This window comes from Malus sylvestris, chromosome 9, assembly GCF_916048215.2.
Source record: "Malus sylvestris chromosome 9, drMalSylv7.2, whole genome shotgun sequence".
Classification (NCBI taxonomy): Eukaryota; Viridiplantae; Streptophyta; class Magnoliopsida; order Rosales; family Rosaceae; genus Malus; species Malus sylvestris.
Window position 1 is genome coordinate 9,041,002 of NC_062268.1, and position 22,596 is coordinate 9,063,597.

General features: G+C 39.4%; 2 protein-coding genes across 2 annotated transcripts; both read right to left on the minus strand.

Annotated features, from left to right (window-relative positions):
- Window positions 1–1,848: 1,848 nt before the first annotated feature.
- Window positions 1,849–4,433, minus strand: LOC126634181 (exopolygalacturonase-like). Its single transcript, XM_050304676.1, has 4 exons — window positions 4,245–4,433; window positions 3,675–3,986; window positions 2,864–3,385; window positions 1,849–2,465 (listed from the first exon to the last, which is right to left on the minus strand). The coding sequence occupies exons 1-4, from the start codon at window positions 4,377–4,379 to the stop codon at window positions 2,229–2,231; spliced, it is 1,206 nt and encodes a 401-aa protein (XP_050160633.1). The 5' UTR covers window positions 4,380–4,433; the 3' UTR covers window positions 1,849–2,228.
- A 2,379-nt stretch (window positions 4,434–6,812) lies between these two features.
- On the minus strand, window positions 6,813–7,759 carry LOC126633761 (exopolygalacturonase-like). The gene is made up of 2 exons (XM_050304326.1): window positions 7,319–7,759; window positions 6,813–6,914 (listed from the first exon to the last, which is right to left on the minus strand). The coding sequence occupies exons 1-2, from the start codon at window positions 7,757–7,759 to the stop codon at window positions 6,813–6,815; spliced, it is 543 nt and encodes a 180-aa protein (XP_050160283.1).
- Between the last annotated feature and the right edge of the window lie 14,837 nt (window positions 7,760–22,596).

The following is a 22,596-nucleotide window of genomic DNA, read 5'->3' on the forward strand; positions in this document are numbered from 1 at the left end:
CAATATTTCCTAATGTCATTTGTACTAAATGATTCACTAGTACTCACTAAAAAAGAGCTTGAACCTATGTATTTGTGTAAACCCTTCACAATTAATGAGAACTCCTATACTCCGTGGACGTAGCCAATCTAGGTGAACCACGTACATCTTGTGTTTGCTTCCCTGTCCCTATCCATTTACATACTTATCCACACTAGTGACCGGAGCAATCTAGCAAAGGTCACAAACGTAACACTTTCTGTTGTACCAAAGTCCTCACTGATTTTGTCCATCAACAGTGTGTAATTTCGATATGCTCATGTTTGTTATATTTTGTTTTTAATATGAGGAGTAGAAGGAGAACCATTTTCTGTGATTGACAATTGGGGGACTCTCCACAAAGACAAGAATAGCCAATGGATAAATGATATTACTCAAGAGAAATATGTAAGTCACTTTTGTGTATGAATGTGGTATTTAGCAATTGATGAATATTGAATTCAGTGTTTTAGTATTCTTGGTGCTATTTGTTATGTAAGGATAAGATGAAAAAAAAAAAAGGATGAAGTTATGGAGAAATTGATTCAAGAAGCACCAGATGGTACTCCACCAGATTCTCTACAAGTTCCATTGAATGATGAGTTTGGCATCATGGCTGAGAACCTTGGGAATAAGGGAAAATCTGTTAATGGTGTAGGTATTTTTCCTCGTATGGATACATCTGATTGTGTTTCTTCAATGCCTTCAAGTTCTGAGTTAACAGAGATGAAAGATCAAATAAAGCTTCTGTCAACTAGTTTCGTCAACTTGGAAAATGAGAATAAATAGTTGAAAAAGAAGAATGATATTCTCATATTACAAGTAAAAGTTCTTTTAGCAAAGAAGGGGCAAGGTATCAACAACTCTATAGGTACTGATGATGATCTTTCAGATGTCGATGGTGCATATGCTGAAATGGAAGACCTTGGTACAAATGAAGACTGATTTATATTACAAAGTCTTTTACTGTTATCTAGTTTTAGTCATGCACATGGTAGAACTTTTTGGTTAGCTCCTCAGTGTCTTAGATTTCTCTTTTGTTTGCATCCCAACATGTATAGAGGAGTTGGTGCCCTTCTTGATGAACTTACTGTTATCTAGTTTTAGTCATGCACATGGTAGAACTTTTTGGTTAGCTCCTCATTGTCTTAGATTTCTCTTTTGCTAGCATCCCAACATGTATAGAGGAGTTGGTGCCCTTCATAATGAATTGCCATTGAGCTGAGATGAGACACTAAGATTTAGATTTTTTTGGGATTTTTATATGAGTATATGAAATGTACTTGATATATGTGCCTGAGTAGTCTATTAATGAAAATGAAATTAATCGAAGCATTACCTTATATTTGACATGAATTGTAATTCTATTTTATAAACAGGGAATTGTAATTTCATATTATAAACAAGGAGTATGTATTGGTCTATCACATATATTTCCAAAAAAGGTATTTTATTTTGACATAAGTGACCCAGGCTTTGCCACAAATGGAAGAAAAATGTGACACTTTCAGCGTCACTTATCTATTTCATAAGTGACAAATTATATAGGTCACATAATTTATTCTTTTTTATAAACAAGGAATTGTAATATCATATTATAAACAGGAATATGTATTGGTTTGTCACATATATTTCCAAAATAGATATTTTATTTTGACATAAGTGACCTAGGCTATTCCACAAATGGAAGAAAAATGTGACGCTTTCTACGTCACTTATCTATTTCATACGTGACGAATTATACAGGTCACATAATTTATTCTTTTTTATAAACAAGGAATTGTCATATTAGATTATAAACAGGGAATATGTACTTGTTTGTCACATATATTTCCAAAATAAATATTTTATTTTGACACAAGTGACCCAGGCTATGCCACAAATGGAAGAAAAATGTGACGCTTTCAACGTCACTTATCTATTTCATACGTGATGAATTATATAGGTCACATAATTTATTCTTTTGTGACACCTTATCCGTCACAATCTCCTATTTTCGTAAATTTAAACTAGTGTTAAGTGACAAAAGCAGTCACATATACTAAAAATATGTGGCGCTTTTAAAATTCATCACTTATACTGTCCGTGGCTCGTCATAGGTGATGCTCGCAGTGACGCTGTAAAAGCGTCACATATTATCAAATGTGACGCATTTTTATTTTCTGTGACGAATATCTATTATCACATATGCCCTGTTTTCTTGTAGTGTTTCAAGAAGATGTAGCACAAGCAAGAGGCTTCGCCACGTTGTTAATGGTGGGCTTGACATGTTTACATTCAGAGGTAATAGAGCCTTTATCTCCGGTGTATGTGAGATCAATGTTACTGAGTTCTACATTCTCACATGGCAGCTTTCCACTGCATAAAAGCTTGACACCAACTGGGCCTGATGACGAGCCCTTTATGTTCTTGAAGCTAACATTGCTGATCTTAACTTTGGATGAAACCTGCATACAATAGTAGTATTATTAGAAAGCATTTATACTCATAAATATTTTTGATAAAAATGTTTTAAATATAAATATGTCAAAAAAGTTATTAAAACTTCCATGTGTATTTATTTTTTGGGAAAACTACACAGGAGTTCTCCCTAAAAATATATACCTCTCTCCAAAAATCACTTTTAAGTTTTTAGATCAAACATCGCTAGAAGTGCTTTTGTTGAGATTTTTTTTTAAACCTTTCATAAACAATCTCAAATAGGCCGATGGACTCAACTATCCATTCAAAATAGTGGAGGTTGGTGTCAAGAAATTTTTGTTTTTCTGTTTGGGTTCTTCAAGATTAAGTATTTGACTAAGCAATAAAGAAACTATGATATTAATTTTGGTGTAAAATAGTATACCTCAGGTGTACACAGCTTATGTGGGCAATACTCTTGGTCTATGACGACAGGGTTTTTAACATTGTCCATGATAATATCCTCAAAGTGAACGTCTGAGACAGCAGTACCCTTTGCAGGGGAAGCAGGCCAGGTTTTGATCCTTACACCATTATCGGTATTTGTAATTGTGCAGTTCTTGATAAAGATTCCGGACACAGGTTCTTCATCCTCAGTCCTTCCAAGGCTTCCGATGCTTATGCCGTGGCCTGGTCCGCATGTAACGTTGGTTACATGGAGTTGCTTGGTGCCATGACCTATAGAGATGCAATCATCCCCAGTTCCAATGGTTGTATCTGTGATGTTGATCTCAGTTGAACGTCCCATATGAATTCCATCTGTATTGACACTTTCTTTAGGCGCTGATACTGTAAAATCTTGGAATGCCAACTTGTTGCAACCCAAAAGATTTACGTGGAAATTTTTGCTGTCTTTTGTTGTTATTCCTCGAACTATGGAATTGGTGATAAAATTGAACCTCAAATTCTGCGAATAGTGTAAAAACAGTTAAAACATATTAAGACGAGTAATGTCTCTTGTCAAAGTTATGTTGTCAAGAAATTTTTTATATTGTCACACTGAATCAAAATAATAAATTATCCACATGATCCAAGATTTAGATTCACTACCTAATATATTCACTTTTCACACGTATGGCTCCGGCTGTCAGGCACCATATATATATATATATATTAGAAGAGTATGATCAGCCGTTTAGTTTCACAATCTAGCAATTGATTTAAATTATAAAAGAACAAGATTTAAATTATCTTACAACAGCTTTAAATTTGCAATCTTTGTTTTTGTGGCAATCATTTTGCTTCCAAGCAGTTGCTCCTTGGCCATCGAAAGTTCCACCACCAGATAAGGTGAGCCCATCAATGCGCTCAAAAGCTACCCAAGTATCTTCTTTTGGGAGTTCCTTGATATGTTCCGGAGCCTGCAGTGTGCCTTGGAGCTGAAACTCAATAGGAGCTTTGCATGGTCCTTTGAAAGTTGCCCCTACAAACTTGTATGTCCCACTTGGAACAACAATTTTACTTGCCGATGTCGATGCACATGCATCTGTCCAAGCTTTGCTCAAAGCCTAATTAAAAACATTGTATAAAAATTAAAAATTGAAATGATTCGCTTTAATTACCAAACAATTCTAGAATGGAAATGATTTTCCGCTTATTCATACTTTTTCTCATGTATATTTATTTCTTACTTTAAATTAAACAAATCAAAAGAAAAATAAGAATGTTCAAAATCTAAAAAGTGCGTACGGAAGTAATTTCTCTTCTAGTTAGAAATATTAGTTTAGCATTTCAAGAAGAATTGCATAAGCATATATAATGCCTACCTGGGTTATATCAGAGTTTGCTTTTCCACCATAATTTGCACCTGTTACATCATAGACACCAGATTGGGCATTAGATGAGGATACTAACAACAAGAACACAAACATTGACAAGATATTTTTCAGCTTCAAATCCATCTTGAGTTTTCAATTCAGAATTAGTTTCTTTCGTTTGGAAGTTTGATGAAAACTTTATTTTGGTTTCATCGCAATTTTATACTTAGACTGGAAAGCTTAACGTCCTCCAATTATTTAGCCAATTACTAGCTAGTTTTATGGAAGGTGCCTTACCCCTAAAAACCGTGCACGAAAAAAACTAGCAGCCGTTGAATAGTAAAAAAATCTCAAAATTTCTTCAAAAGAAAGGCTTAATTAAGAGCTTGAAATTTCCTCACTCAGAATATTTCTTCCAAGAAACAAGGAAGTAGCCCCGAATTAAGATGTTTAATTGCAGTGTAGTTCAAGAATTATATCCTATCATTTGTAATTAATTAAGCTGCTTATAGAACATCAATTACCACTACTATGTATGGCCCTAGGTTAGTTCAGTGTCAATTACCACTTCAACATATAGTTCACCATGCTTTCTCTCCAAGTCAGTACTCGAATTGTTTCTTCTAAGCAAACCCTAGTTGCTGCAGCCACCAGCACCCTGATCAACGCCAACTCCACCACCGCGACACACCTACAACTTGTTTAAACTTTACGGCGTGACTTGTGGGAATCCTCACAATAATAGTTTTAAACCATATCATAGCATGGAAACAATACAAAGACAAATTGGTACATCATTTTACTTGCTAGATGGCACATCTCGGTGTCTCCCTTTATAGTCTACCTCTTCACTGACCGCAAATTGGTACATCACTTTACTTGCTAGAAAGACAAAGACAAGAGCATCTACTATGACGTACTCATGCAAGTCTCGTTTTCTTTCTAAAGGAGTTTCTCTCCATGACTAACGTTGTCGCTAACGGTTGTACCAAGATCCCATTCGTCTGAAGAATTAGAAGCTTGCGTGCCAGTGCTTCTGCCTCGTTGGTGTTAATTTGTCAAGGATTGAGTGGCGGCTGCTGTGGTTGAGGATTTGAGGGATGGAATCGTGGGGTTCAATGTGGCAGTGCAGGGTCGTTTTAGGGTGGAAAGAGGATCGCATTCCGTGGCTAGGCTTGCATGCATCAAAATTTCAACGAAATAAATATTTACCAATACATTAAATTTCGACATGCCTGAGCTTATGGGGCATGCACCGAGGGTCACATAAATCATACACGTGACATGTGACTCATCAAAACCGGACAAGTCATCAAGTGACATGTGTGGACACTTGACGGAAAGTAATTAATGAATTATCTTTATTAATTCTTTGATTAATTTTAATTTAAATCAAAACAAATTAATTGATTTAAAATGCCAAATCATGAAAAAGCCCAAAATTAAGTCTTGTGTTTCTTTCGTCAATAAATCAAGTCCACAATCAAGACCAAATTCAACAGTAGGCAAGACATGGAAAGCCTATAAATACGTGGCTCTAAGACAAACCCTTGTGGCATCCGTTCATTCAAGATTAAGTCATCGCCACCATTAAATCAACAACATCCACATTTTTCAAACCAGGGATTGAAAAAGTGGATTCAAGTTTTGTAAAAAGATTATAACCCTAAATTTATTAATACAAATTATTACTTTGTAAAAGTGTTCATGTATTATTTGTCTATAAATCTTGAGTTTACAAGGCTATTGAGGGTTGATTGTGATTTTGTCAGGGTTGAGATGTCGAACAATGGAACTGATGGAGCCTTATGTGGTGGATCTTGTGTGGTGGATCAAGTAAATGTGATGTGGAGGGTAATTAAAAATGATCGTTCATTTTTATGTACTGCTTCAAACTATGCCCGTGCTACTTTATATATGTATTACTCTTTTGACTTGTGATGTGGCTCAATTGATTAAAAACATCTACCCCATACACCCGAGGTCATAAGTTCTATTTTCACTTCCCCCAATGTTTGCTTGCATAAAAAACTCTTGTAAAAGTCTAGGGTTCTAGTAACTAAATGTGACTGCTTAAGTCCATCAGTTACAAGGAAATAACTATCGTTAGAAGGTCTAAACAGACTAAACAAAGTGTCATATTCCAACAACTTGGATGTCCTTATAATTTTTATTTTTGTTAAAAAAAATGAAAAAGTTTGACAGTTAACCTGTAAATGAAGTATTTTAAATTCAAATCACATATGAAAATTCACTACTAGCTAGGGAGACCTGGAGTAACAAACACAAAATTTATTTTGTCATGTTATTACAAAGAGAGGTTTGAACAAAAAAACTCAACCGTCAACCCACGCTCATCTCATGCTATTTGAGAAAAGTCTTATGGGTAACTTATTTACAACGCACGACAAAAACAAACAAAAAAACTTATTCACAACGAATAATTGGCTTGATTTTAAGAAGATGTAGCACAAGCAAGAGGCTTTGCCACGTTGTTAATGGTGGGTTTGACATGTTTACATTTAGAGGTAATAGAGCCTTTCTCTCCAGTGTATGTGAGATCAATGTCACTCAGTTTCACATTCTTCCACTACATAAAAGCTTGATACCAACTGGGCCTGAAGATGAGCCCTTTATGTTCTTAAAGCTGACATCACTGATCTTAACTTTGGATGAAACCTGCACACAATAATAGTACCATTAAAGTGTAATTTTAAAGTGTAATTTTAATTACAAAAATGTTTTAATTATAAATATGCCAAAAAAGTAATTAAAAATTCAAGTGTAATTTTTTGGAAAACCACACAGGAGTTCTTCCTAAAGAAATGTACTTCTTCATAAAATGCTTTTAAGTTTTTATATCAAACATTGATAGAAGTGTTTTTGGTCGACATAATTTTTTTTTTAAACCTTTCATAAACAATCTCAAATAGGCTGGTGAACTCAAGTATCCATTCAAAATAGTGGAGATTGGTGTCAATAGATCAAACGGTTATCAATTGTATTCTATTCTTCTAGCTAGATTAAGCATTTGACTAAGTAATAAAGAAACAATGATGTTAATTTGGTGTAAAATGGTATACCTCAGGTGTACACAGCTTATGTGGGCAATACTCTTGGTCTATGACGACAGGGTTTTTAACATTGTCCATGGTAATATCCTCAAAGTGAACATCTGAGACAACAGTACCCTTTGCAGGGGAAGCAGGCCAGGTTTTGATCCTCACACCATTATCTGTATTTGTAATCGTGCAGTTCTTGATAAAGATTCCGGACACAGGTTCTTCATCCTCAGTCCTTCCGAGGCTTCCGATGCTTATGCCGTGGCCTGGTCCGCATTTAACGTTGGTTACATGGAGTTGGTTGGTTCCGTGACGTATAGAGATGCAATCATCCCCAGTTCCAATGGTTGTATCTGTGATGTTGATCCCAGATGAACGTCCCATATGAATTCCATTTGTATTGACGCTCTCTTGAGGCGCTGAGACAGTAAAATCTTGGAATACCAGATTTTTGCAACCCATAAGATTGACATGGGAATTTTTTGCTGTCTTTTGTTGTTATATCTCGAATTATAGAATTGGTAACAGAATTGAACCTCAAATTCTGCCAAAGTGTGAAAACAGTTAAAACATATTAAGACAAGTAATGTCTCTTGCAAAAGTTATGTTGTCAGGAGAATTTTTTTATAGTCAGAATGAATCAAAATCGCAGATTATCCACATGATCCATGACTTAGAGTCGCTACCTAATATATACCCTTTTCACACGTATGGCTCGGGCTGTCAGGCACCATATATATATATTCTTAGAAGAGTATGATCAGCCAATTAGTTTCACAATCTAGCAATTGATTTAAAATATAAAAGAACAAGATTTAAATTATCTTAAGTTCCACCACCAGATAAGGTGAGCCCATCAATGCGCTCAAAAGCTACCCAAGTATCTTGTTTTAGGAGATCCTTGATATGTTCTTGAGCCTGCACTGTGCCTTTTAGCTGAAACTCAATAGCAGCTTTGCATGGTCCTTTGAAAGTTGCCCCTACAAACTTGTATGTCCCACTTGGAACAACAATTTTACTTGCCGACGTCGATGCACATGCATCTGTCCAAGCTTTGCTCAAAGCCTAATTACAAACATTAAATAAAAATTAAAAATTAAAAATTGAAATGATTCTAGTTAATTACGAACCAATTCTAGAACGGAAATGATTTTCCGCTTATTCATTTTTTTCCCATGCATACTTATTGCTTACTTCTAACTAAACAAATCGAAAGAAAAAGCAAGAAACAAAAACAAGAATGTGCAAAGACTAAGTGTGTACGGAAGTAATTTTTCTTCTAGCCAAAAATATTGGTTTAGCATTTCAAGATGAATTATATAAGTATATATAATGCTTACCTCGGTTATATCCAAGGTATAAAATATCGATGATATCGGAAATATCGGTAGTCCAAAAACACGGAAATTTTGATGGAACTATCAGGATATTATCGATATCGATAAAAATTAAATAAAAACCACAGAAATTGTAAGAAAAACTTGGAAATTTTTATTGAAACTTCGCAGGATGTTTATTTAGTCAATTATCTATTAGTTTATCACAAAAAATTGGAAGGAAATGCATTGCATGATAGATATAACTGATTTAAGTTGATTATATAGCAAGTTGGCAAACATTGTGAGTGTAAAAAATATGTAGTAATTAATGAAAGAAGTTTAAACACATCATAATCATTTATATATAATGAATTAGTACAATATTTTACACTTTATACATTGCATGGTAAGATACATGAGTGACTTAGCAAGGTCTAAAATATCAATGATATCGGAAATATCGGTAGTCCAAAAAAATATCGATAGTCCAAAAACACGGAAATTTCGATAAAAATATCGGGATATTTTGGATATTTTAGATCTTATATCAGAGTTTGCTTTTCCACCATAATTTGTACTTGTTACATCATAGACACCAGATTGGGCATTAGATGTGGATACTAACAAGAAGGACATAAACATTGGCAAGATATTTTTCAGTTTCAAATCCATCTTGAGTTTTCAATTCAGAATTAGTTTCTTTCGTTTGGAGGTTTGATGAAAACTTTATTTTGGTTTTGTTTGTACCATACTTGATCAATCCCGAAACTACTGAGCACCGATCAACGTTATACCGTCAATGATCCAAAAGAGTTTCCCTCCAACCAGGAGGCCAATTACAGCGCGACACGTGTCGACATCAGAAGCCAATCATAGCGCGACATGTGTCAACATCAGAAGCCAATGACAACCCAACACGTGTCAATGTCAAAACAAAACTAGAAACTCTCTTCTATAAAAGGAGATCATTCTCCCATAATATTTCCTAATGTCATTTATACTAAATAATTCACTAGTACTCACTAAATGAGAGCTTGAACCTATGTACTTGTGTAAACCCTTCACAATTAATGAGAACTCATCTACTCCGTGGACGTAGCCAATCTGGGTGAACCACGTACATCTTGTGTTTTTCTTTTCTGTCTCTATCCATTTACATACTTACCCACACTAGTGACCGGAGCAATCTAGCGAAGGTCATAAACTTGACACTTTCTGTTGTACCAAAGTCCTCGCAGATTTTGTTCATCAACATTTGGCGCCGTCTGTGGGAAACACATTTATTTCTACTTTCTTCAGCTTTGTCAAGCTGGTTTCCACCATTCGTACACTCTCTTTTGACCAGGCATCCCTCTCCAACATGGGGAGCGAAGGAAGCCACAACACGCAGAACGACACCCCCCTCGCACCTGGTGCGAAGCAACGAAAAAATGAACAAAAGAAGTTTGCTATTCAGGCTAAAACACACGAGCTTATCACCTCTGTGGAAGTCAACCATCAACTGGGTGCCCCCCAACATGGAGGGTCATTTTCCTTCGACATGGGTATTCCTGTTGAGGAGCGAGCTACTCATTGAAATGGCGACCAACATGAGACTTCTCTCAACCCAGCTGCTTCAACCCGAAGCAGGAGGAGTGGAGGAAGGCACCTCCTTACAGAAGGAGTGGAATGATCGAAAGCCGTCTTTCACAACTGTCGAGACTTCCTAAAGCAACGTCGAGACATCCTAAAGCAACGTCGAGATAATCTCATCTATGTAAGCTCGAAGATCAATGACCTAATGGTCTCTGAAAGACTCGGTCCCCTCCCATGTCTCAGGCCGACTACCAATTTGGGGAAGGGGCAACAAATCCTAGAAAAACACGAAGGTATAGGGGACTCAGAGATGTTCTGACAAACATACCTTGGAAGTCAGTATGGCTAGTCCAGGGAAAAATCACATGCTCTTGATCAAACCTTCCTACTTCCAAGAGGAGATGGAGATTTACGAAAGAAAGCTCCAGTGGTACATGACTCCACTCAGGACCCTCTTGTCTTACAACTCCTTAAAGAAGTAAACAAGTTGAAGGTCGAACGACAAGCTGAGATACCTTATTGGAACCAACCTAGGCTTGGCCCTCTTACAATGAGGATCCTCGACAACCCCTTCAAGCAAAGACAAAACAAAAGCTTGGCTTGTAACTCTATACTGGAAAGAAGGACCCGATTGAACACCTTAACCTCTTTGAGTCCACCATGGCATACCGGATGCATACCGACGAAGAACAATGTCTTCTCTTCCCCTCCACCCTCTCTGGTAGAGCTCTAAATTGGTATTGCCGTCTTCCACCTGAAACGGTAGACTCATTTGAGGAATTGAGGAAACTGTTTGTTTCTCAACACATTTTCCAGACCGATCGCTTACACTTTGCGGATAACTTGTACATTATTCGCCAGACGCCAGATGAGTCATTACGTATGTATGCTGGCCGTTTCAGCCATGAGAATTCCCGTTGTGCCGAGGTAGATGACAAGACTGCCCTCAAAACCTTCACGACAGGCCTACGTGACTGTTTCTTTAAGTACATAATCAATGCCAACACTTGGAAGACTTAGTATGAGGTGATGGTGCAGGCTTATATCCATGTCTCCGCCTAGGCAAGGACATACCAAGAGAAACCTTCAACAACCATCCCCTATCAGAAAGTTGGGAGTGGAAGCCAGACTCACCCAAATGAGAAGACCTCAACCTTCCAAACGGCAGCGGTGCCTCCCCCTGCCTTACTTAATACTTCACCAAGTCAACAGACATATCAATCTCAGGGCAAAAGGAAAGATTTCCACCATTCGTACACTCTCTTTTGACCAGGCATCCCTCTCCAACATGGGGAGTGAAGGAAGCCACAACACGCAGAACGACACCCCCCTCACACTTGGTGCGAAGCAACAAAAGAATGAACAAAAGAAGTTTGCTCTTCAGGCTAAAGTCGATGAGCTAGAGGCTCATAACAACGGGATAGCGATGAAGAATGAGATCCTCCAAGAGCAGTATGAGAAGGTCTTCGAGATGCTCCACAAGGCTAGATATACTAAAACACACAAGCTTATCACCTCTGTGGAAGCCAACCATCAACTGGGTGCCCCCCAACATGAAGGGTCATTTGCCATCGACATGGGTATTCCTGTTGAGGAGCGAACTACTCATTGAAATGGCGACCAACATGAGACTTCTCTCAACCCAGCTGCTTCGACCTGAAGCAAGAGGAGTGGAGGAATGCACCTCCTTACAAAATGAGTGGAATGATCGAAAGCCGTCTTTCGTAACTGTTGAGACTTCCTAAAGTAACGTCGAGACAATCTCATCCATGTAAGCTCGAAGATCAATGACCCAAGGGTCTCTGAAAGACTCAGTCCCCTCCCATGTCCCAGGCCGACTACCAATTTGGGGAAGAAGAAACAAGTCCTAGAGAAACACGAAGGTATAGGGGACTCAGAGATGTTCCGACAGACATACCTTGGAAGTTAGTATGGCTAGTCCAGGGAAAAATCACATGCTCTTGATCAAACCTTCCTACTTCCAAGAGGAGATGGAGATTTACGAAAGAAAACTCCAGTGGTACATGACTCCACTCAGGACCCTCTTGTCCTACAGCTCCTTAAAGAAGTAAACAAGTTGAAGGCCGAACGACAAGCTGAGATACTTGATTGGAACCAACCTAGGCCTGGCCCTCTTACAAGGAGGATCCTCGACACCCCCTTCAAGCAAAGACAAAACAAAAGCTTGGCTTGCAACTCTATATTGGAAATGAGAACCCGATTGAACACCTTAACCTCTTTGAGTCCACCATGGCATACCAGATGCACACCGACAAAGAGCAATGTCTTCTCTTCCCCTTTACCCTCTCTGGCAGAGCTCTAAATTGGTATTGTTGTCTTCCACCTGAAACGGTAGACTCATTTAAGGAATTGAGGAAACTGTTTGTTTATCAACATATTTTCCAGACCAATCACTTGCATTCTGCGGATGACTTGTACACTATTCGCCAGAAGCCAGACGAGTCATTACGTATGTATGCTGGCCGCTTCAGCCATGAGAATTCCTGTTGTGCCAAGGCAGACAATAAGACTGCTCTCAAAACCTTCACGACAGGCCTACGTGACTGTTTCTTTAAGTATATAATCAATGTCAACACTTGGAAGACTTACTCTGAGGTGATGGTGCAGGCTTATAACCATGCCTCCGCCGAGGCAAGGACATACCAAGAGAAACCTCCAACAACCATCCCCTATCAGCAAGTTGGGAGTGGAAGCTAGACCCACCCAAATGAGAAGACCTCAACCTTCCAAACGGCAGCGGTGCCTCCCCCTACCTTACTTAATACTTCACCAAGTCAACAGACATATCAATCTTAGGGCAAAAAGAAAGATTTCCATCCTCACCAATCTCATTTTAGTAAAATGAGTAAGGGACACTATCGCGATAACTAAAGGTATCGTCACGATAATGCCCGCCCCCAGGTAGTCAATATAGTGGGCCAAGCACGTGTCAAGACAAGCCTTACCCCGAGGTATGAGACATACACACCTTTGAACGCCACATGCGTGGCCATTTACCCCAGCATAGCACACCTGATACTGAAGCCAATGCCGAGGTAGTCAGGTTACAAGCTCACGTAGAACACAGGCATATTTTGCTGCTACCACGAGCATAATGGCCATGACGACGAGAAGTGTATCACCCTTCGTGATCATATTGAAGTTTTGGCACGTGAAAGAAAAATTGTTGAATTCTTCCTTCACCCTTCAAGGGATAACCGTAACCAACGCCAAGTGAATGTGATACATTCCATAAGCGGCGACACACCAATATCTGAATCTTTCTACAGGGCCATGAAAAACAGCGAACAAGCTTTAAGGCCTGGTCACCAAGTGTTTCATGTGGAAGACATCAGGGGAGGCAAGTACTAAAAGCCTAATTGGGATCCAATATGTTTCTACCTTGAGGAAGAAAGAGGTATCATCTACCCTTACAACAATCCACTGATCCTGGAAGCTCACATAGCCAACTTTGAAGTACGATGAATCCTAGTGGACACAAGGGCTTCAGTCAATATCATGTTTGCTGAAGCTTTCAGGGCACTTAATGTAGTTGAACACTTGCTCGATCGCTCAATTTCTCATCTAATAAGCTTCTCCGGTGATATCGTGCAACCTTTAGGGAGCATACACTTACCTTTCACCATTGGTACATGCCCTTACACAGCTACCATTACCACTAACTACCTGGTGGTTGATTGCCCAATGGCATACAAAGTCATCTTTGTACGTACAGACATCAATGATCTCAAGGCCATGGTATCCACACATATGTTGTTGATAAAATTTCCAACCCCCTATGGCAATGGTTACATCATAGGAGATCAACTTAGTGCACAGTCATGTTACAATACTTCAATCAAGCAACAACACTTGCATGTGCCCAAGGAAACCCTTTCTATACATGACCAAGTCATAAAGACTAGCCCGGACGAAGCCAACTTGGATCTTCATGGTGGCAACAATCAACCCGACGATCTTTGAGATGACTCTTTCACCCAACAAGCACAACCCGCTGAAGAGTTGGAGAAGGTTTCTATCTCAAAAGATTATCCAGATTACATGGTAAAGATTGGCACCACCTTGTCACCACCCATTCGGTTGGCATTGATCTCTTTTTTACAAGAGAACATTGAGGTCTTTACCTGGTCATACGAAGACATGCCAATCATCTCTCCCGATATCATATGTCATCATTTGAGTATTGACCCCAAGACCAAGCCAGTGAGACAGAAGCGAAGATTTTATGACGTTGAACGATATGAAGCGATGAAGACAGAAGTTGAAAAACTCAAAGGCATAGGCTTCATTCGCGAAGTCAATTACCCAACATGGGTAGCAAATGTGGTCCTTGTTAAGAAAAATCCGACCAAAGAAAGTCTCCTGCTCCCAAAGGATAGCTTTCTTTTTCCTCTCATTGACAGACTTATAGACTCTACGGCAGGTTGTGAACTTCTGAGCTTTATGGATGCTTACTCAGGATACAACCAAATCCTCATGAAACCTCCGGACCAAGAACACACAGCCTTCACTACTGACAGGGGATTATATTGCTATAAAGTCATGCCCTTCGGCCTAAAGAATGCAGTAGCGACTTATCAAAGACTAGTTTATTCAATGTTTGCCGAACAGATTGGGAAGAGCATAAAAGTTTACGTTGATGATATGTTAGTCAAGAGCAAACATGCTGACCAACACATCACCAACCTATCTGAAACTTTCACCATTCTGAAGAGGTATCGAATGAGGTTGAACCTCAACAAATGTGCCTTCGGCATAGGCTCTGGCAAATTCTTAGGCTTCATAATAAGCCAACGAGGCATTGAGGTTAATCCCGAGAAGATCAAAGTAATCTTCAACATGAAGGAACTGGTAACTTCAAAAGACATCCAGAGCCTTACTGGCAAGGTGGCAGCCTTAATTAGGTTCATCTCTAAGGCCACAAACAGATATGCTCCTTTCTTCAAAGTACTTAAGGGAAGTAAAAAGTACATTACATGGACTGATGAATGTGTCGATGCATTCAAGAACCTCAAGGACTACATGAGTAAAGTTCATCTGTTCTCCAAACCTGAGGTTGGTGCCATTCTCATTATCTATCTATCGGTATCGGCTTCAACAGTAAGTTCCGTTCTTATTCAAAATGATGGTAATGTCGAACGGCCTGTATACTACACTAGCAAGGCCTTACAAGATGCGAATATACGATACTCCAACATTGAGAAATTGGCTCTAGCATTGGTCATGTCTGCTCAAAAACTTCGCCTTTACTTCCAAGCACACTCCATCATCATCTTCGACAGATACTCTAAAGTCCTGACACTTCGGGGTGAATTATCAAATGGGCGATAACATTGGGTGAGTTTGACATCTCATACCAACCAAAGCTAGCTAAGAAGGGCCAAGCAGTGGCAGACTTCATCACCGACTTCACATATCCTATTGACATTATTTCTACGCCTAAAGAAGTGGTTTCATTACCCTCTGAAGCTCAGAGAATAGAACCAACAGCCCCAGCATGGAGTCTATATGTTGATGGCTCGTCCAACCAACAGGGTTGTGAAGCAGGACTAGTCCTTACGACCCCTGACAAAGTGGCAATGGAGTATGCTCTTCGTTTCAAAATCAAGACGTTGAACAATAAGGCCGAATATGAAGCCCTCCTAGCAGGCTTACGTTTGGCTAAACACCTTGGGGTTAAACAAATTGATATCTTCAATGACTTCCAATTGGTGATTAACCAGGTCACCAACAACCTTGACGCTAAGGATAGCTTCATGGCAGCATATCTGGCACAAACACAATTGTTGCTCAAGCACTTCCACTACCAGATCACCCAAATTCCTCGAGCGGCAAACAGTCATGCAGACGCTTTGGCTCGCCACGCCTTAACAGTGGAAGATAAAATTGGGAGAAAAAATTCAGGTCGAATTGTTGGCAGCACCAAGCATCATGGCCACAGAAGTGTGCAACTTACAATAGGGGGATAGTTGGATTAGCCCGATTTATAAATTCCTTGTGCATGGCACCCTCCAAAATGATAAAGTCCAAGCTAAGTAGATTCAATACAAAGCTACCCATTACTTGATCATTAATGACCAACTCTACAAACGGGGTTTTAACCTACCATACCTAAGATGCCTTACGCCCACGGAGGCGAAAATTGTCCTTCGAGAAATACATGAAGGAATCTGCGAAGATCATGCTGGATCTCGATCCCTAGCACATAAGGTTGTTCGCCAAGGATATTACTGGCCAACACTCCACCAAGATGCCATCATAATATCTCGCTCATGTGATAAATGTCAACGCTACGCAACTATTCCTCACTCCCCTCTTGAGCCCCTCACTCTTATGATTAGCCATTGGCCCTTCACCTAATAGGGACTTGATTTAATTGGCCCAATGCCTACAGGGAAGGGCAAGGTCCGCTATGCAATCTTTGCAGTTGACTACTTCACAAAGTGGGCCGAAGTAGAACCCTTGGCAACCATTATTGAGACAAAAATAGAAGACTTTGTATGGAAAAACATCCTTTGCAGATTCAGCATTCCCAATGCGATAGCCACTGATAACGGGCGACAGTTCAACAACAATAAGTTCAGGATGTTCTGCTCTAAGTTCAACATCAACTTATGTTTCGCCTCCCCAACTCATCCCCAGTCTAATGGAAAAATTGAAGCCATCAACAAAATAATCAAGTGCACTTTAAAAACCAGCTTGGACAAGGCTAAAGGTTGTTGGCTAAAATTTGTACCCCAAGTTCTTTGGTCATACCGCACTTCATATCGGACTTCAACAGGAGAAACTCCATTCTCACTTACTTTTGGTACAAAAGCAGTTGTCCCAGTTGAGCTTGAGCAAGCAACGTTCCGAGTCCAGAACTACGTGTAAAACGAAAATGACAAACAACTTACCCTCAACTTAGATTTAGTTGAGGAACACAGAAACCAGGCTCACTTGAGGAATGTCGCTTACAAGCAATGCATCTCCAACTAATATGACTCAAGGGTCAAACCTCGTTCTTTCAAAGTGGGGGACTAGGACTGGGTATTGAAGAAAAGATTACTCTGCAACAGAGTCCCGAGTGAAGTAACACTTAATCCAAACTGGGATGAACCGTTTGAAGTTGTTGGCATCAGTCGCTCTGGCTCCTACAAGCTTAAAAGCACCGATGGCAAGACCTTTGGCCATTCATGGAACGCTGATCACTTGAAGTACTATTACAAGTAAACTCACATTGTACAAGTGTTAAGCTTCAACCGTTCGGCATCCTATGTAACGAAGACCATTTGACATGAATTCAATAAAGAGGTGATTTAGACAACTCGGTCCTAATCCTCTTACATTCTAAGCAATGAAACACTCGGGTTCAAAGCTTCAACATGAATGCTTCCAACATGAAACAAAGTCTAAGTATATGTCAACAAGACTATACAAATAAACGAACAGCTTCACAGTATATTCGTTCAATCATACATTCCAACATATTCATATATAAGCAATTGTGCTTCAAAAGGGTTCAAAATACTTTGTGTCATTCAGCACTTGCTACAATTTGCCTCGGCACCTTGCCCTTATTCTCACCAACTAGGTGATGAAGGAACTTACCTTCATACCACCAACCAAGTGATGAAATGCACAACCTGTACTTTAATATTATTTGGCAACTTGCCACTCTTATCACCAACTAGGTGAAGAAGGAACTGATCTTCGTGCCACCAACCAGGTGTTGAAATGTGATGAAGGAACTCATCTTCATACCACCAACCATGTGATGAAAGCAACTCACCATTCATTCCACCATCAAGAAGACGAGTGGTATAACTTGTACATTTGAACTCCTAGCATTCACAAATAATCAAAAACCCTCAAGCTTTACAACTCAACTAGGGGAGCATTTATACCCAACAAGAGTTATAGTTACCAACAAAGTCTTATTGCAAGCCAACAACAACTTCAGTGCATGGTATACAAAGATCAAACTATTCAGCCCTCTTGCATCTGCTTCAGACATTTCTCCTCTGTAACAATGCAAACACTACAACTCATAGAAAGCTTCACACACTCTTCATCAAGACTTCTAGAAGCAAATTCAATTTATATTGTTCACCCAAACCTTCGACTACTACAAGGTGTGGCTTATATATATTGTCTCTCTTACATTTTCAAATTTCCAGTTTTCCCAAAAATAAAATAAAATAAAATAAAAAATCGAAAAAGGGAAATTGGGAAATTCAACAAAGCTTCATCAATGAAGGACAACTATAAACTCTCAAAAGCTTCACACACTCTTGATCAAGATAGTGTGAAGCAAAACCAATTTCTGGTGCCAACAAGAGCTTCATCAATGGAGGGCAACCATAATTCTCAAAAGCTTCACACACTCTTGATCAAGACAGTGTGAAGCAAAACCAATTTATGGTGCCAACAAGAGCTTCATCAAATGAGTTCAACCACAATTCTCAAAAGCTTCACACACTTTTGATCAAGACAGTGTGAAGCAAAACCAATTTATGATGCCAACAAGAGCTTCATCAACGGAGTTCAACCAAAATTCTCAAAAACTTCACACTCTTGATCAAGACAGTGTGAAGCAAAACCAATTTATGGTGTCAACAAGAGCTTCATCAATGGAGGGCAACCACAATTCTCAAAAGCTTCACACACTCTTGATCAAGACAGTATGAAGCAAAACCAATTTATGGTGCCAACAAGAGCTTCATCAATGGAGGGTAACCACAATTCTCAAAAGCTTCACACACTCTTAATCAAGACAGTGTGAAGCAAAACCAATTTATGGTGCCAACAAAAGCTTCATCAAAGGAGTTCAACCACAATTCTCAAAAGTTTCACACACTCTTGATCAAGACAGTGTGAAGCAAAACGAATTTATGGTGCCGACAAAACCTTCATCAATAGAGGGCAACTACAATTCTCAAAAGCTTCACACACTCTTGATCAAGACAGTGTGAAGCAAAATCAATTTATGGTGCCAACATAAGCTTCAACACCAAAGTTTCACCTACAAATCTTCAACTTCAAAGCTTCAACTCCAAAGCTTCACCTACAAAAGCTTCAACTCCAAGCTTTGAGCTTCAACTTCAAAGCTTCACCTACAAAAGTCTCAACTCCAAAGTTTTACCTATAAAAGCTTCTTCAACTCCAAAGCTTCACCTACAAAAGCTTCAACTCCAAAGTTTCACCTATAAAAGCTTCAACTCCAAAGCTTCACCTACAAAAGCTTCAACACCAAAGCTTACAAAGGTTTCACCTACAAAGCTTCAACCCAAAAGCTTCACCTACAAAAGCTTCAACACAAAAGCTTCACCTACAAAAGCTTCACACACTCTTAATTAAGATAGTGTGAAGCAAAATCAATTCATGATACCCAACAAAGCTTCAACCTCAAAGCTTCACCTACAAAGCTTCAACACCAAAACTTCACCTACAAAGCTTCACATATAAAGTTTATAATATATATTCGAAAATTCAAAAATTCAAAAATTCAAAAAAAAAATTTAAAATTAAAAAAAAAAATTGCATAGGCCTCCTCTTCTTTGGGTCTAACAACTTTCATAACAAATATACATGAAGGAGGAGTTTTGGGCTACCACTTAGAAAGGAAAATGGTCAAATTTTGTTACTTTGGAAACTTGGCTACTAGCAAGACACCTCTTTCGTCAACTCCCTCGACCGGAGACTTGGGGGACTCCTACCATATGCTACTGCACCTTGATATTCGGAAGTCTCACGACCATTCAATGACTTGGATTTTTCAAGTCTCCAACCGAGAAGTTTTCCTCACTTGGGAAATTAAGGGAGCACTACCTCAACCTACATGCTTCACTCACAAAATTTCAACATACAAGCTTCAACAAAAGAAAAAATTCAAAGAACTTAGTGAATAAGACTTTGGTGTATTTAACATAATACGTTGAAATGAAACAAAACTTATTTATTGATATCTCTGAGAAGTTACAAATATGTGCATATACATGAATCAAAATAAACAAACAAGAAGGAGCCTTCACAAAGGTTGCTCAAGAGAAGTCTCAGCAGTTGGCAAAGCCTCAAAAAGAGAAGGCACCGGAGGGTGATCATTCAGAGCCTCAGTACTGGGCAGAACCCCAGAAAGAGGAGGCACTGGAGGTTGATCATTTGGAGCTTCATTACGCGGTATAGCCCTAGAAGACGAAGGCAATAAATGCCTTTGGAACAAACCCACAAACCTCTGATGATCAAGTAAAATCTGACCATCAGATTCATGCAGCTGGTCAAGCTTCCTTTTCATGTGTGTAGCATAGTCATGTGCGAGCCTGTGCAACTGTTTATTCGCATGCTAGAGCCCTCTGATCTCCTGTTTGAGACTTATCGCTTCAGTCGCCAATGACTCAACTTGGCGGGTTCGAGCAAATAGGCGTTGGGTCATATTAGACATAGAACCTGCACATTGAACACTAAGAGCCAGACCTCCAACAGGATTACTTGCTCAAAAATTGAAAAGGCACCGTTCTCCAAATCTCGAGAGCTAGACTCCCACCAGGATTGCTTTCTCAAAAATCGAAGAGGCACCACTATCCGAATCTCGAGAGCCAAACTCCCAACAGGATTGCTTACTCAAAAATCGAAGAGGCATCACTCTCCGAATCTCGAGAGCCATACTCCTAACAGGATTACTTGCTCAAAAATCGAAGAGGCACCGCTCTCCAAATCTCAAGAACCAGACTCCCACCAGGATTGCTTTCTCACAAATCGAAGAGGCACTGTTATCCGAATCTCGAGAGCCAGACTCCCAACAGGATTACTTTCTCAAAAATTGAAAAGGCACCGCTCTCCGAATCTCGAAAGCCAAACTCCCAACAGGATTGCTTTCTCAAAAATTGAAGAGGCACCGTTCTTCGAATCTCGAGAGTTATATCCTCGACAGGATTGCTTGTTTGAAAATCGAAGAGGCATCGCTCTCCGAACTTCGAGACCCAGATTTCCTTGGATAAAGCTTGTCTGCAATCTTCACACGCAACATCAGCTTTCCAGATACCACATACCACTTTTTCAAAGTGCTCTGACAAAGTTAAAACATGTGAATCTTGCAGCTCCCACTACATTGCTATGATCGAGAAGGGTAAAGGAACATCGTTACTACTCACTGTTAGGACAATTCCTATATATGTCGACCTTCATCCTCCACAGCCACGCAAACCTGTAAATAAAAAATATGCTCAACTTTTCTTCACATCCGAGAGAGCACTCTCAGCAGCGTCTCTTGAAATACTTAGCTTATTTTCCCCCCGATAATACCTCTGCAAACAAGCCATATCAGAGCAAGTGTGTCTCATATCATCAGCGTTAAAAGTAAGAGTATCTCATATCATGCTTTTTCCCTGTCTTTTCCTTCGCCCTTGTTCTTACCTGCAAGACAATGAAAAAAAGAGCAATCAGTCAGCACTTTGAATCAAGCTTCCAGTCAGGAACTGACTGCCTGGAACCCCTTGCCTGATTACTTACCTAGCATTGCTCTTGAGTACTCATCTTCAACATCTTGTGCTTTCAGAGAAGATACCACATCTACCTAAGGAACAGATAGGGCAAGTGAGAATGATACAAGGAAGCATGTGGAGACAAGCGCAACAGAACACGTACCGATTTATCTATTGCTTTGTCAACAGCAAAAGTATCTCATATCATCAAGTTTGAACGCACTCTTGATTTGATGGACTTATATTGACCCTTAAATTCTTGAGTCGACCTTGTCCTCTGGAGGAAACCAGAAAACCCTCCAACCTAGTTCAAGAATAAGCTTGTGGAAAGTTACTTCTTCAAAAGCAAAAGTACATCATATCATCTATTCTCCATTTCCTTTTCTTTGTCCTTGTTGATGTCTACAGAACAAAGAGAATGAGAACAATCAGCCGGAACACGAGATCAAACTTTCAATCTGAGACTGACTGCTTGGAACTCTGATTGCTTACTTTGTCTGTCACCTCTTTCGGCAGATCCCCTCGCTCAGAGACTTGGGGGACTCCTACTATAGGGTTTGTATTGCGCTTGACCAAGCCCGAAAGTACAAGTAAGCTTCAAGTGAAATTGATAAATTACCTTGTGCATCTCCATCGGTTAAAGATATCACCCCTAGATGGAGGAAAAGTACTTCCAGAGAAAATGCCACATCTACTATGAGACATATAAGGCAAGTGAAAACGATACCACACTTCGGTACTTAAAAGTTTCGTGATTACTCAGCGGCTCAGATTTCGCAAGTCCTCAACCGAGGAGCTTCCCTCACTCGGGAACTTAGGGGAGCACTGATTGTACCATACTTGACCAATCCCGAAACTACTGAGCACCGATCAACATGATACCGTCAAGGACCCAGAAGAGTTTTCCTCCAACCAGGAGGCCAAT